Source organism: Strix aluco, chromosome 10, assembly GCF_031877795.1.
Source record: "Strix aluco isolate bStrAlu1 chromosome 10, bStrAlu1.hap1, whole genome shotgun sequence".
Taxonomy (NCBI): Eukaryota; Metazoa; Chordata; class Aves; order Strigiformes; family Strigidae; genus Strix; species Strix aluco.
Window position 1 is genome coordinate 20937867 of NC_133940.1, and position 13993 is coordinate 20951859.

Consider the following 13993-nt stretch of genomic DNA (forward strand, 5'->3'; position numbering starts at 1 on the left):
TTGCCTCAACCAGGAGAGAGATGCTCAGGAACTCAGGCAACACACGGTAAAAGAGCAAAAAGAAGAGTATGGTGCAGTGGTTAGTGGGAGGAGGAGCACCAGTACCTCCAATGGCAGATGCTGTTTGGACTGGGAGCATGGCCCCAGGCAGGGGCCCCACTGACCTGCAATTTCAAACGTGTGCTCGTTCCCTTCGGCGTCTTCCAGCTTTGTCAGCGTCATTCCCGCCAAAGGCAGCTTTCCCTAGGAGAACTGAGGAGTCAGTGTCTGCATCGGCTTCCCAGCGGGCATTGTTCTGCTTGTTTCTGCTGATTCCTTTCTCTTTGGGAATCGCCATTAAAAACTAATTTGTGAAGACTTCAGACTGCAGGAAGAGTCTGCTTTAATGGATGGATCTAGATTTCCCTGCACAACTAGGTCAAACCCCTGAGAAGATGCTCCCCTGACAACTGAGTCATCCCCGGCTCATCCGCCACCCTTTCCCTTCAATAGGTGCAAACCCTTTTTACAATAGTCAGAAGGATCAACTTCCCCTGTTTTTTCTGAAAACCTTCCCTGTCCCTCTGTTTTACATGCTGATCTGCCTGCTCACCTTACTTCCACTGGTGGATAAAATAAAAAAACCCAGTTAAATCCTTCCCAAATTTTTCCCATCTCCCTTGCATATGACAAATGACACATCAACACAAGAGCATCGTTTTTCTGGAGGGTACTGATGGTTTCAGGCAACTGGAGAAAAGCCAAGCTCCCAACAGCCTGATTGCAGCCATTCAAATAGTAAAACATAAGAAATGCAGAGTTTTGGGGTGCCTCATGCAGTGGAAATTTTGGGTTCTTCACAGTGGGCTTTATAAAAGTGAAATATTTTTCAAACAGCACAACACAGAGCTGGCTGGCTGGCCGTGTGGGGCAAAACCCTACAAGCTGTGCCAGGACACCTTACACACACACACACAACACTCTTGAGAACAGCATGTAGGACAACAGGCTGCAAGGTGAGGGGTTTTTTTCTAATTTCACAGCATTCACACTTACCAAATGCTGTTTAACCAGTTGACAGGACAAAGGCAGTAACTGTCCTGGCACCCATGGTAAAACCAAGCCCTGGTTCCCAGCCTGGGGCATTTGCATCACAACAGACAGGCTTAAGGAAGCAGAGGATTTGAATTTGATAAGAGCTATCTGATTTCCTTTTTCACACCTAACGCCTTGCAACTTCAAATTAAGCATGCCTACCTGATAGATGAACCCACTCATCCGTGGGCTTGCAGACAGCATCAGCAAAACGTTTGAAAACAGCAAGAAATATCGCTCTTCTTTCTCCTGTGGGGATAAGAATTTAGGTTAGTCCAGTTTACAATGCATCACAAGTACTTTCCTCCAGCAAACGGAACCTGTTGCAGCTGGAATCAGTCTGTGAGACATCACCCCCAAACCAATTATTCCAGTTTTTTTTCTTTACAGCATCTCATTTTTATACTAGTTTTTCCTGCACACATTTTTGTCTGCATCCTGCTAATCCTCTTAGAATCATTTCAGAGTGCCTCAGAAGACCATACGTCCCTCAGCATGTCACATCCCAAACAAGACTCAGGGACTAGGCTCTACAGGGCTTTGTTTTACACGTCTTCCCTTCTCAGGGAAAAGTTGCTACAGCGAGCAATTCAGTGATAACAGGCACTTTCCCACACCAAACATGCAGTATGCAGGGCTTTAACACCACTGGTGAAGGCCTGTGGCAAGCACTGGTGTGATGCTTTACGACCAGCAGCACAGGAATCCCTCCAGTTATTTCCAAAGCACAGTCAGCTCTGGAGTGGGACGTCACAGCAGCTGCCACGCTGTGCACAGGACGTGGCAAAATGGTTATGTTAATGCACACTTTCAAGTCACTCTCATTTCTCAGGGTAAGTCACAGGGGGGAAAGAGGGAAATTAATGTGCTATGCAGCACCGAGGTGCTTCTTTTGCTTGCAAAGTGTGTCACCAAAGGCCTGAAGCTGAGCCCCCAGGGTGCCTGACTCCACAGACAGGCACAGTGACATTGCACAGCTTTTCTCCAGGTAAAATTATTTATCAGCATTATTTGTCAGCACTTTGCTGGCCTGGAAAGACAATAGCTGCCACCTTTCATCACTGATCCTGGAGCAAGGGGATATTTGGACACAATGTCTTTAGGCAGGAGAAGGACCACCACACTCACCTCACTTCCCCCACACTGTACCATAACCTGGGACATGTAGATGATGTTTCCCATGGTTTTTATGTCCTCTCCTTCCCAGCGCTGGATGGATTCAGAAAGGATCTGCAGTTCGAGTTGTTTCCTCTTCCTCAGCTCCTGGCATTGCGACTGGGAATCAGAGCAGGGTGCTTCGTTAGCCAAAGGGCAGGCGCAAACCCGAACCATCCCAACAAAGATGGTTTCACCAGCAATGCGCCCACAGCCACGTGGCCTCAGGGCTGGTCACATCAAGGGATCAGGAAAGCCTGCTATGGCGCTATTACACAAAGTTTGTTAAAAAAAAAAAAAAAAAAAAAATCACACCCTAGCGATTTATGAAGTAATGAAGACATTTAAAATGTCAAAGAAATTGTGAACTGCACCAAGCAGTTCTTTTCTTTCCAAATCAGTCCTACGTCTGAGAGTACAGGGTCACATTTTCCAAACCAAGACAGCCGCAGAGTTAAATGCCTCTAATTTTGCTGCTGCTTAGAGAGATTTTGCCCATTTTGCTCAAACAGCAAAGAGAATTATACTTGCAGAAATGCAAAGCCCCCATGAATCAGATGAGTGGATCTTTTCTACCCAAAATTTGCAAACCCAAAAGCAAGACTTGGCACAATATTTCAGTGGTACAATATAGCAGCACAAAAAGAAGCTTTTGAAGGTGCCGTAATTGAAAAGACTGCACCGATGCTCAGCAGCTGGGACTGGTAGAGCTCCACGGAGCGGCCAGTCCTTCAGCAGCTTTCAGCAAGCAGAGGACAACGCTGACTGAACAAAGACAGCCCTGCAAATCCAAGCAAAGCTTGCTTTAACTGACACCTCTGCCAATGGGAAAAATTTCTCCAAAGCCAAACCCGGGATCAGTTTTCACTAGCTGCTTGGTTTTTTCCAAACCCCTGTTTCTGACAGAGATTTTCCTTCTTTCCAGTTCAGTTTCATACAAACTCTTTGACTATCCAGATCTTCAAAGAGAGAGGTTGCATTGGGTCTAGTCTGAAAACACAAAAATTTGAACCAAACTGCGAGGACTTCCTCTGGTTTTGCAACTGTTGGGTGCTTTGATGGCTCCCGGAGTGTCCGAATCCAACGTTCCCAGGATGCAAATTCATATAAAATCCACAGCAATCCATTGCAGTCTGTGCAGAGGCACCACTATAAATCACGGCGGCTCTGTGGTCCCTCCCTGCCTTTGCTCAGGAGCCTCCCTGGTCCTAGCACAGGACCACATGTCCGTCTCAAGGGGCATTTCTGCCCGTCTAATCTCAAATCCACACTGAACGTCTTTAGTTGTACCATAATTACATTAAATTACCCAGCACCCAAGTACGCATTTCAAGTAAAACTGTCCATCACTTACGAGCATTCCTACAGATTAATGACACCTTGTAATTTAACTGAATGATTCCCCTATTATCTACTAGAATAAATGGAAAGGGAGCTGAGTTTCTAAGTAAATGTAGCATGATCGCCCTTTCCTGTTTTCTATGAACTTTCTCCTCCCCATCTTTTATCTGCACTGCTAAGCACTGAAAACTTGCATCTGCTGTGCTAAGGAAGGAAGTTGGACCACATCTGGAGTGGTTATAGTGAAAGGTACTCAGTGGCTACAAAGCGAGAGAGACTATAGCTTTTTTAATAACCGAAAAAAGCTTTGCTGGGTAAAACCTTTGTGCACGTGGATGGCTTTTCCCCCTCTTTTTCATCTCAGTGCAGTAGGACTTTGAGGGGTGTAAGTAACACAGCTCACAGAAATAGGTTTGTTATCTCTGACTCATCCCTTCGCTGGTGATTGCTCTGTTTCCCACTGATGGCCACGGCACCCGAAGCCACAAATTACCTGCAATATGGTCAAAGCCTCTCGATGCCCGTGGAGCAAACCTCAACAAAACCAAGAGTCACACAATGGGCTCAGAGGGGACCATCCTGCTGGCACCAGCAGTTGAGTCAGACACCCCTGTTAACCTTTCACAGCTCATCTCAATAGCAAGGGGCGGTCTAGTTTCAGGTGGCAAATGATTAGGGTATGGAGGCAAAAGGAGATGAAAGGGACCCCGCCGTCACTGCTACCCACACGTGGCTCTCTGCAGCGGAGGAGAAAGTCAGAGATCCTCCGACTCCGCTGCAGGGACCACAGAGCCAGAATGAAATTGCTGAAACACGCAGCCAGAGGGGCAGCTCTAGGCTTGAAACGTGAAATTAAGATTCTTTATAACCCATCTTTTCCATTCCAAAAGACCTTTTTTTCTAATGAGGAGACAAATGTCAGGCTTGACTCATTCTTCGTGAAATGCAGCCCTGAAATGGAGTGCTCTATTTTAAGAATTGCCACCTACCACAAGGGACTTGAAGGATGTGACGGCTTTCAAAACCTCTTCATGATCTGCATGCGCCTCCTAGTGAAGGGAGAGAAAAATCCCTCAGACATCCCCTGCAGCAGCCGCCCTGCGCAGCACCCACTGCCCCAGCACCCAGGGCTGCAGAGCTCGCAGGGTGCTGAGGGATGCGGGACCAAGGGTGCAGACAGCGTGGGCTGCAGAAGGGGGCCAAAGTCCCCCAGGTACCTTCCTCACCACCCAGTTGACCGTGACATGGTTTAAAGCAGCTATGCAATTCACTGATACTAATTTAATGAGTGTAAAATGGCCTGAGCAAAAGCAGGTATGATTTTACTTAGAACAGACTCAGCTTGCAAAGAAAATCAATCAAAACAGGCTGAGGTGCAGGGTAGATTTCTGGCTTCACCTTCAGGAAGGAAACTTCCACTGGCATACAAAGTATTCCAGCCATCGCCCCGTCAAGGGTGCCATTTCCATGAGCATCAATGGGAGCTTCAGCTCCGTGTTTAAGGGAGGGCACTCTGAGCAAAGAGCTCACCCCTTATCTCTGACTGCAGCTGCACGCTAGTACTCTCCCAGCAACTCCTCCTAGATCTAGGGCCCTACATCATAAGCTCTTCTCCATCCAGTCCTTATGCCAAGCAAATACTAAGGTGTCTAGATTGTGATGGAGCTGTCCTTGAGGCTGTCAGAGGCTGCCTGGGAGTGCTCACCTCTGAATCCACGATGAGGGCTGCCCTGAACATACCTGTCCTGTCTCCAGCTGCACAGCAGTGCAGAGAATGCTATGGTATATCTCCACACTGCATGTATCTATATTGCATACATCTATACTCCTCCCACGGTATCGCAGCTTAAACCTCAACCCTACTGATTCATGTAACAAAACCCCCACACTCAGATTAGAAACTAAGAGAAATAGGTGATGTGTGTGTCCCCAGATCCACTGCCGACCCCCATACAGAATCCATACAGCATCCTGCAATGAGTGGGCTGTCTCTGTATGGGCAGGGGGGCTGCAGCCAAGCTCAGCTCAGTCCCTGCAGCTCAGCTAAGCCACGTGAGAGCAGGACAGGTCAGGTCTGTAGTGGGCCTACAGTGCAGGCTCTTATGCCCTCTCTCATGCAGAAAAGACCCTGGCTCAAGCACAGAGGTTTTACCCCTCTGGCTGGGATGTGGATTTGAATGATCATAGCTAAGTGTGCTGAGTAATTAACTGGTAATTAATACTGGAAGAAGTAAAAAGCAAACCCAGTTAAAAACAGACTGTTACTTCTGTTTTGTTCCCCTCCTTGCACCACCCCTGGGGTTTGCATCCCCACAGCTGGAGTGCATCAGCAGGCGAGTAGCAGAACTCCAGCAGCAAGATCTCTACAGTCTCCGGGGGGAGAAACGTCCTAAAGCAGATCTGCCACTACTTGAGGAAGTCTCTGTCCCCCTTCGCTGCTCTCCCTGCTCCCAGGCACTCACTCCTCGGCCCCCCATGTCTGTGCCAGCTGCCAGATCTGTGTCTGCCTGTGCAGCTCTGCCTCCACCCAGGAGCACAAGCCTTGGGTGAGGGGTGGGAATGTGCCTGCGAGCTGCGGGAGCAAGTGGACAGGCATAGGAATCTCATACAATGATAATAAAAACACTGATTTATTACCCACTGTGCAAATAAACACCAGCTGTAGTCTGACCCTGAACTCTGCTATTACTTGTGCTGGAAATGGCCCATCTTTGAGGAAGGGCTGGGGTGAAGAGCAGGCGATGCCTTCCCACAACATCCCCGAGACTCCTCCACTGCTTTCCCACTTCTAATCTGAAAGGTAGACAACGTCCCACGGACACCTCCACGGAGGGGTGGTAAGTAATTTCAGCAACATGGTGCTCAAGTACCAACGGGCAGAGGTGCCTCTTGCAGCTGGGGGGGGCAGCTCTTGCAGCGTCAGGGGGGCACAGCCTGCCCAGCAGTTACCACAGCCCACCTACCTCCATGTGCCGCTCCAGCTCCTGCAGCAGCGTCACATATTTATCCAGCCTCAGGAAGGGTTTGCTGAGGCTCGTGGTTAAGATGAGAATGCCTGGATTGGCCGCACCCTGGCTCTCCATGAACTTCTCCAGCTCATCACTATAAATAGAGACGACAACAACAACAAGGAGGGCTCACCACCGCTGAGGGCTCTGTTTTGCTGCCTCCCACGCTCTCCTGATGGCCGGGGCTCTGCTCTGAGCTGCACCTTTTTAAAGGCAGCCCAGCCTTCCCACCAAGCATCTCCCACTGCAAACCCAGCAGGGCAGGCAGGGAACTGTCAGCTTCCAGCCAAGCAAGACCCTGTTCCCCAGGGATGCAGGGGACGGTGCTGCGTGGTGGCGGGTGTTGGTGTGCACAGCCTCTGGGTACGGCAGCTGGTGCCCCAGCACAGAGAGGTGGCACAGGGCCAGGCGTCTGGTGGACAGCGTGGGCTGCAGAGGCTGGTGTGTGCTGGTGGATGCTGCAGCAACGCACCGGGACCCTGCTGGGAGCCGGGATGCAGGTGTTAGCACGTACATCGCTCCAGAAAATACGGCTTGTGTGTGTCAGCACATCTGCCAAAGCTGATTCTTTGACTGATTTAAGAAAAGGGGGTCAGACTGAGGAATCACATGCATGAGGCTTTTACAGCCGTTTCGTTAGGCTGAATTAAAGCTGGATTTCAGTACATAAGTAAATATATTGTGAGTTCCCATTACAGAATGGGGAGACAGCCAGTACGGCCAGGGTCCTGGCTTTCCCATCACTACAGGGAGGACAGGTAAACTGCATTAGGGATGACAGATGTAGCCTTTTGGCTTGGCATGCTTTTTAGCATGACATTACAGAAATTCAAGCGTCTGCTCAAGTGGGACGTGCTGAAGAAAGATGTTATTACTGCAATCTACCAACGACCCTGCAAATCAACCATCTGGTTGAACAGCAGCTCAATTAATAAACTGGGTAACTCCAGGTGACTTGCGGACCACTCTCCCTTTTGCAATGATGTGCCCCACACCACGGTGCCACAGGGGAACATACTCCCATCTGCAAGTGTGTGAGCACTTCAGCACTGGGTGTGAAACAGCATCTAGGTCCTTTAGGAAGTAACAATCATAGGAGATGCTACTGCAAGGGCTGAGGTTGCCTCTGTTTTACCCAAGGTAAGAGTCCTGTATGTGCAGACAGGACCTGTAAGATCAGCTCTGAACACAAGCAGCGTGAGTTGTCTCCACGCTGGAGCTGAGGGGCTATGCTGAAGAGCCCAAAGCCCCAGTTTTCCCAGCAGCAGGATCCCATGTTACCCCCTCGCCCTGTTGTGAAAATACAGATCAAAAGCCATGCCAGGCCAAGTATTAATTATAAAAGTAACTTTTTAAAGGGGGGATTTCAGTCTGAATCTCCTCCTCCATCACTCACCTGTGTTGCGTGAGGACGTTGACTGCGGATGGGTGGTTAGCACAGTACGTCAGGTACAGGGAGCGGAACTGGGGCATCAGGTTCATGAAACAGCCTCCGACACGCTGCTGGTTCTCCGGGAGCCTACAGACACCAACACACAGCCAGTGTTACATCTCTTGATCTGCACCCTGCAGCTACAGCACAAACAGGTGCCCAGGAACACACCACTGCCCAGGACCACTGCACGGGGACATTCCCAGGTCACTGCATAACTACAGCACCAAGCAAAATACCCACATCTGCCACTCAGGGAGGGGGAAGAAGGAGGTCCTCAGATGGGTCTGGGTTTCTGGGGTGCAGACAGTGAGTATCACAACCCGTTATCAGCCTGGGACAAGGTGTGACCCAGCCTGTCCTGTCCCACCAGCAGAGCTGCACCTGGGATGCTGTAGCCCACTGCAGCTGCTGAGGAAGTGCTGGAAAGAACTGGGTGCAATGCAGGGGTGGTGCCACTGTCTGGGCTGCCCATGAATATGAGAGAGATGGAGAGAGAAAGAGAAGTCACAGCCTAAATATATTTCCAATATTCAGTCTTTTCCCCATCTCTTTTCAGCCCTTCCAAAGGAAAGGCTGGGCTAAGGCTGAACATGTCTGCCAGCCTCCCTGCGGGAAATTATCACCTCTAATAATTTGCTCTTTGCTCCATGGCAATCCTCATCTTCATGCCTGCCAGATCACCCACTCTGCATGTGTCTGCATCTTTGGTCTAGGTACACTTTCATGTCAGGTCTAGTGACACTCTCATTCAGCAGATGCCTCAACAGTAGAAATGTCAGAATTTCTTCTACCTTCCCTCCTGTCAAAGCACTACCTGCCGCTTTCTTCAAACCTGCTATTTTCTCTATATTTAACAAGTCTAAGACAGCAGCCAGGAAGAACATTAATGAGCTTGTCTTTCTATTATATTTAGCTGCAGTTTAATAGCTTAACAACCTCAGTGCTATGGCATGAACTTACTTTGCCACTTCTTCCAAGGCTTGGTTCAGTGTTTGCTGAAATGCAGAGATTTCTTCCACATTTCCCAGCAATGATGCGATGTCCACGGCGCTGAGCCTGAGAGAGTCAAATCACCCATTAGCATCAAGGAGATGTAGCTCTCAGGAGCACCCCCATGGTATTTTTAAGTGGTCCTTCCAAAAAGACCCAAGAATTTCTCTTTCCCCAGATACACCATCAGACATAGGAAAACACAAAATCCATGATCTGTGAGCTACAGACCACAGCCTCCCAGAGAAGATGTCTGCTGTCAAGGATTATCTTAATTGGATTTTAATCACTTAATCACACTAATCTTCTCAGATGCTTAGCTGTCTAATAGACACAGACAGATGGGATTTCAGCCAGGGGTGGGGAGGAAGGTGTGTGCACAGACACAGAGACAGCTTTGTCTTCAGGGATTCATGCTGTGGGTTTCCCTACGGGAGAAGGGTCCTACAGAGCAGCCCCTCAGGTAAAGGCTGCTTTCTTCCTTGAACGAGGTTAGAATTTTTCCCAGCCAAAGCTAACACGTCTGCTTCTGTCATCCTCAGAGTCACTCTTGTACAACCCTCATTTAAGCCATTTGCCACCTACAAGGCTCAGAGCATGACAAATTTTCACAGCTGAATATATCCCACATGAAGATTTGGGGAAGGGAGACGTAAATACAAAGGCCTTAGGACACCACTCTCCCATCTCTCTGGACAGGATGATGTCTAAACATCTGCCCTCCACGCGTGATGCTCCGGGCCTGCCCAGTCCTCCCTCAGCGTGCTCAGCCAGAGGGACCCCGGCCCCAAATGCAGCTGCATGGACAGGGTCACTGAGATGGCACCATTTGGAGGAGATGACTGTAAAGCTGAAGCAATAAGCAGGAGGTGAAGTTAACTGCACCAGGTCTTTTATGCAGGGTGAAACTATTGATAGGAATATGCTGATAGGCACCTGGGTCAGGACAGGATGGCACGTGCTGCCTCTGCACCACACTGGCCAGCACGGATGGAAAACACATCAGCTTATTTCCGCAGGTAAGCCCTGACAAAGTGCCCCAGTCGCCCCGGTGTTGCTCAGGCTGTAAGGGATGGCAGCATGCTCTTCCTGAGCAGGGACGTACTTAATGCTGATGGCTGCGCAGATGGGGAGACAGGGGAGTCGCTTCTTGCTCAGCAGCAGTTTGGATTTAGCGAGAGGCAATCTAACCGCAGAGAGTACGTGTTGTCACGCGCAGAATGAAGAGATCGCTAGGAGATGCCACTTGGGGCTGAGAAGTCACAAGAAGGCAAATTACAAGGGGAGAAGCCATGCAAGGCGTACCGCCGGGAAACATGCATGCTGGGACAGCCACACACGAGCTTGCGATGGCTTGTAACAGCCAGTCCTCTACCAGATGGAAATGCCCATCTCTAACACAGCCCAAGGCCTGCACGATCACCAAGAAACAGGGTAGAGCAGAAACCTGTATAACATGGGCTTTTTTTCTGGTTCACAGTGAAGCTGTGAGGCTTTACAAGAAGAGCAGTAACAGTCCCTAAACATTCAAAAGCAGGACAGTAATGAACTATGGTCGATTTTACAGGGTTCTCTCCACCTCAGATGCCCTTATATCTTACTTATCATAAGACTGTAGGGGTCTTAAGTAAGTTCCCAGAAGTGACTGCAGTTCCTTCGCATAATCTCGTTCTGTTTCCAGAATATTTTGCAACACCTAGGGTGAGAGACAGAGCACTGAGTAGATCTTTGTACTAGCGGCTGGTCAAAGGAACATGACATCAGCTTCCAAGTGCTGAAATGCATGGAAGTATATTTTAAGTTCATAAATCACATTTGCTAATGCAGAACCCAAAACGCTCAGCAAAACCCTGGGGGGTCCAATTTTGGGATTTTACTTTGCAAACTGGGGGAGGCCTGGAAAGCAGGTGTTAAGGGCTGCTCCTTCTTCTCTGGCAAAGCATGAAGACAATGTCAGTTCAGACCTAAGTTTAGTATTTGACCCCCCAGAGGCTCATGCCTAACCCTGCATGCATAACTGGCTGCCAAGGTATGCAAACAAATGATTTGTGCATGCATCCTGGGAGCACCATTTGCATGAAGGCAGGCAACAATTTAAATGCAACACTGGCCGGACCAAGGATGGTTCCTGCAGCAGCTCAAGCCAGGGCACAGCTCACTTGCCACTTCAAGGACGTGCCGAGTTGGGTTTGGTTCTTGTCTCAGCAGCCAATTTGTCGCCAGCAGCAGGGTAGGCAAACCCACTGCCTGCACGCTCCCAGTTAGCACTCAAGTTTCTCCATGTGGATGAGCTTTGGAGACAGTGGAGGTGGTTCCCAGCTCTCTGGACACACTGTTTCTGCTTTGCTTTGCTTGAAATATATTTAGACATGCTGACGAGCATGTTTCACCTCCGGCACTGGGAGCCAGGGACGTTCACATGCAGGCATTTTAACTCTCTTACGCCACAGGATTCGCCTGGACACAGCGGGAAGGTACATGCCCCCCTCTGCCAGACCTCACCGCTCGGGTAGCAAGATGGTAGAGGAGGTGATGTTTCTCCACCCCTTCTGCAGCCGCAGTTCATAGCCTGGCAGGCTGACCTGCTCCAAAGCCAAGCCAGGCTGTGAGCTGCAGCGGCTGCCCCTTCTCCGGGGGCTGCAGCTGCTGGCAGAGGCACAGGGCAGGCAGCTTGGGGCATGACATCTCCAGCCAAACCCAAGAAAGGGATCATGGATCAGAGCCCTAATTTGGCTTCCCTTCATGCTGTGACATTGTCTCCCCATCTTTATCAACAGGAAATAGCCCGCAGGCAATGGCAAGGACTGGACCAGAGACATTGTGCCTTATTACCCAACACTGATTTCAAAGCTGCCACCTCTGCTATATTATCTCAGTCGCCTACTTTGAGTCTCTCCTTTTGACATCTTGCAGCAGCTTCCATTTGTGGTTTATTGTCTCGACAGCTTTGAATCAAGGAAATGGCAACAGCTGCATTTAAATACAGAGTCATATCCCCAATTGTTACAAATTGCTTCAATGATTTCTAAGGAAAGGAGCCAGTTCAGAAGATTAATAATATGCTACTTATTAAAATGTATGATCAGCACTTTAAAACTTACCACAGGGTAATAATTCTTTGTCAGCTGAGTGCTTTCAAGTCCTTTTAATGCTTTGGGAGAGAGTGGTTTATCTGTACAAAAAAATACATCAATAAATTACAGTGCACAGCTCTCATTATTCCAGCAGCAAAAGCCACTGCCACATCACATCCAGCAAACATAACTTCACCCCTGTGAACACCAAATTTCAATTGCAGGGTTTGTTTGACTGCTTCAGAAAAACTAGGAGCAAACCGAAGGCGTGCATGACACTGAAGGCAGCCGAGCGAGTCACACCAGAAGCACTGCGCAGCCTCTGCCAACTAACTTACAGGTTTGCTCTGAAATCCCTGGCAGCAGCCCAGTGTCTGGCACTGTTTGGAGCTACAGTGTGGCTTCACCCGGCCCACAAAATTTGGGTTTTGAAACTGGGTGTCTATCAGAAATGCTGGATACAGCGCTTTGTTCCAGGTGATTCACAAGGCACTTGAAGCCAACACCAATCAATATGCTGAACCCTGATCACCGCAGCCTTTTGTGCTGCAAAACCCTTCTCTGAGCAAATGTAGATGTGAACAACAAGCTCCCACAAACCTGGAAGTCAATTCTCATCTTCTTCTGCATTTGCTAAATCCCCATGGATGCCTCCAGCGTGGTGCGCACGTGCACACACACACATACATACGCACAAGTCCCTGCTCCATTTTCCTTCCCTAGAGAAGCCCATTCCCTTCTTTGGGAAAGCTTTGCCAGCTTTCCCGGCACTGTTACCCCTCTGGACTGGGACAGGTGGGCAGCACAAGGCTGCACCTGCCGGCCCTGGCCACGCCACACACCTCATACTGAAATGCCTCTGTGCGTGTGTGTGTGGAGCAGCTAGTCTCTCCTTTCTCCCTGCAGTAACTCACAGAAGGCAATTACTTTCACACCGATAGCAGGAGAGAAGCTTGAAATTGATAAATTTAGCCCCTGGAAACCGCAGCTTGATGTATTGTCTAATTATTGCCCTTGTAGAGCTTCCTGTCACTTCCAGTCAGGAGCTCATTTAAAGACTCGGAGGAGCTTTGCTCCACACATCTTGTTATTTCTACCCAAAGGGCACGCTTAGGACACAGTGGAGGTACAGACACTGCTGAAAAACAAGTAACTCCATTTAGAGTGACAAGTCTCACACTTTGGAGGCGAGGAAAGCAGCTCCCGCTGGCCTGCAGTGAGACCTCCACTCCCGCCGGACTACAGTCCCCAGGCAGCAGCCCTGGGGCAGGAGAGGGTTAGCTGATGGTCCCTGCATCCATCATTTGCAATATGACATGTCCTGAGCAAGCAGAGACCAGGGGAATAAACCCTCCTCCCATAAATGGGTGCTGGAGGGAGGATCTGGAGGGAAAATCTCTGCAGATAAAAAAATGTGATGGGCTTCAATGGGCTGTTATTTCATGCATCTCTCATCTGATTTTCCCCATAGGGCTGAAGTTTTCTCTCCTTTTTTAAAAACATTTCTCTTCTCCACTCACTGACTTTATTAGTGATTCCTGGGTTGTGCCAGACAAGCCTTCAATCTCCGCTGCAACGTCCCGCTCCAGCTCAGACATCATTTCCCAGAGGGAAACAGTGGGAGATGAGATATCCTAACAATGATTTTTTCATTTAGAATGAAACTGGCCTAATTCTGAGCACTCACTCGTTAATTTTATTTTTTCCTCCTTTGCTTTTTTGCTTGCAAGTGTGAGAGCAAGGATGTCTAACAGGGGTTGTACATTTTACAGCAACTTTGCAGATGACTGCTGAGGCCAGGGCTGATCCTGAGCCATAAAACCAGCACCAAGTACACAACAGGTCTTTGTCCAGGGGAAGCCCTCAAGGCACATGAAGGAATTAAAGTTGCATTTTGTAAAAAAACAAGTTTACTG

The 13993-nt window shown here is 49.0% G+C and overlaps 1 protein-coding gene across 3 annotated transcripts in view; it reads right to left on the reverse strand.

Annotated features, from left to right (window-relative positions):
- ARHGEF6 (Rac/Cdc42 guanine nucleotide exchange factor 6) overlaps positions 1 to 13993 on the reverse strand; it is a 41369-nt gene that overhangs the window by 11188 nt on the left and 16188 nt on the right. For all 3 annotated transcript variants that reach the window (XM_074834735.1, XM_074834734.1, XM_074834736.1), the window contains 9 exons: positions 12105 to 12175; positions 10605 to 10699; positions 8974 to 9069; positions 7975 to 8097; positions 6534 to 6672; positions 4560 to 4619; positions 2203 to 2349; positions 1237 to 1323; positions 165 to 243 (listed from right to left, as the gene is read on the reverse strand). In XM_074834735.1, coding sequence (XP_074690836.1) covers positions 165 to 243; positions 1237 to 1323; positions 2203 to 2349; positions 4560 to 4619; positions 6534 to 6672; positions 7975 to 8097; positions 8974 to 9069; positions 10605 to 10699; positions 12105 to 12175 — 897 coding nt within the window. The remainder of the gene's footprint in view (positions 1 to 164; positions 244 to 1236; positions 1324 to 2202; positions 2350 to 4559; positions 4620 to 6533; positions 6673 to 7974; positions 8098 to 8973; positions 9070 to 10604; positions 10700 to 12104; positions 12176 to 13993) is intronic.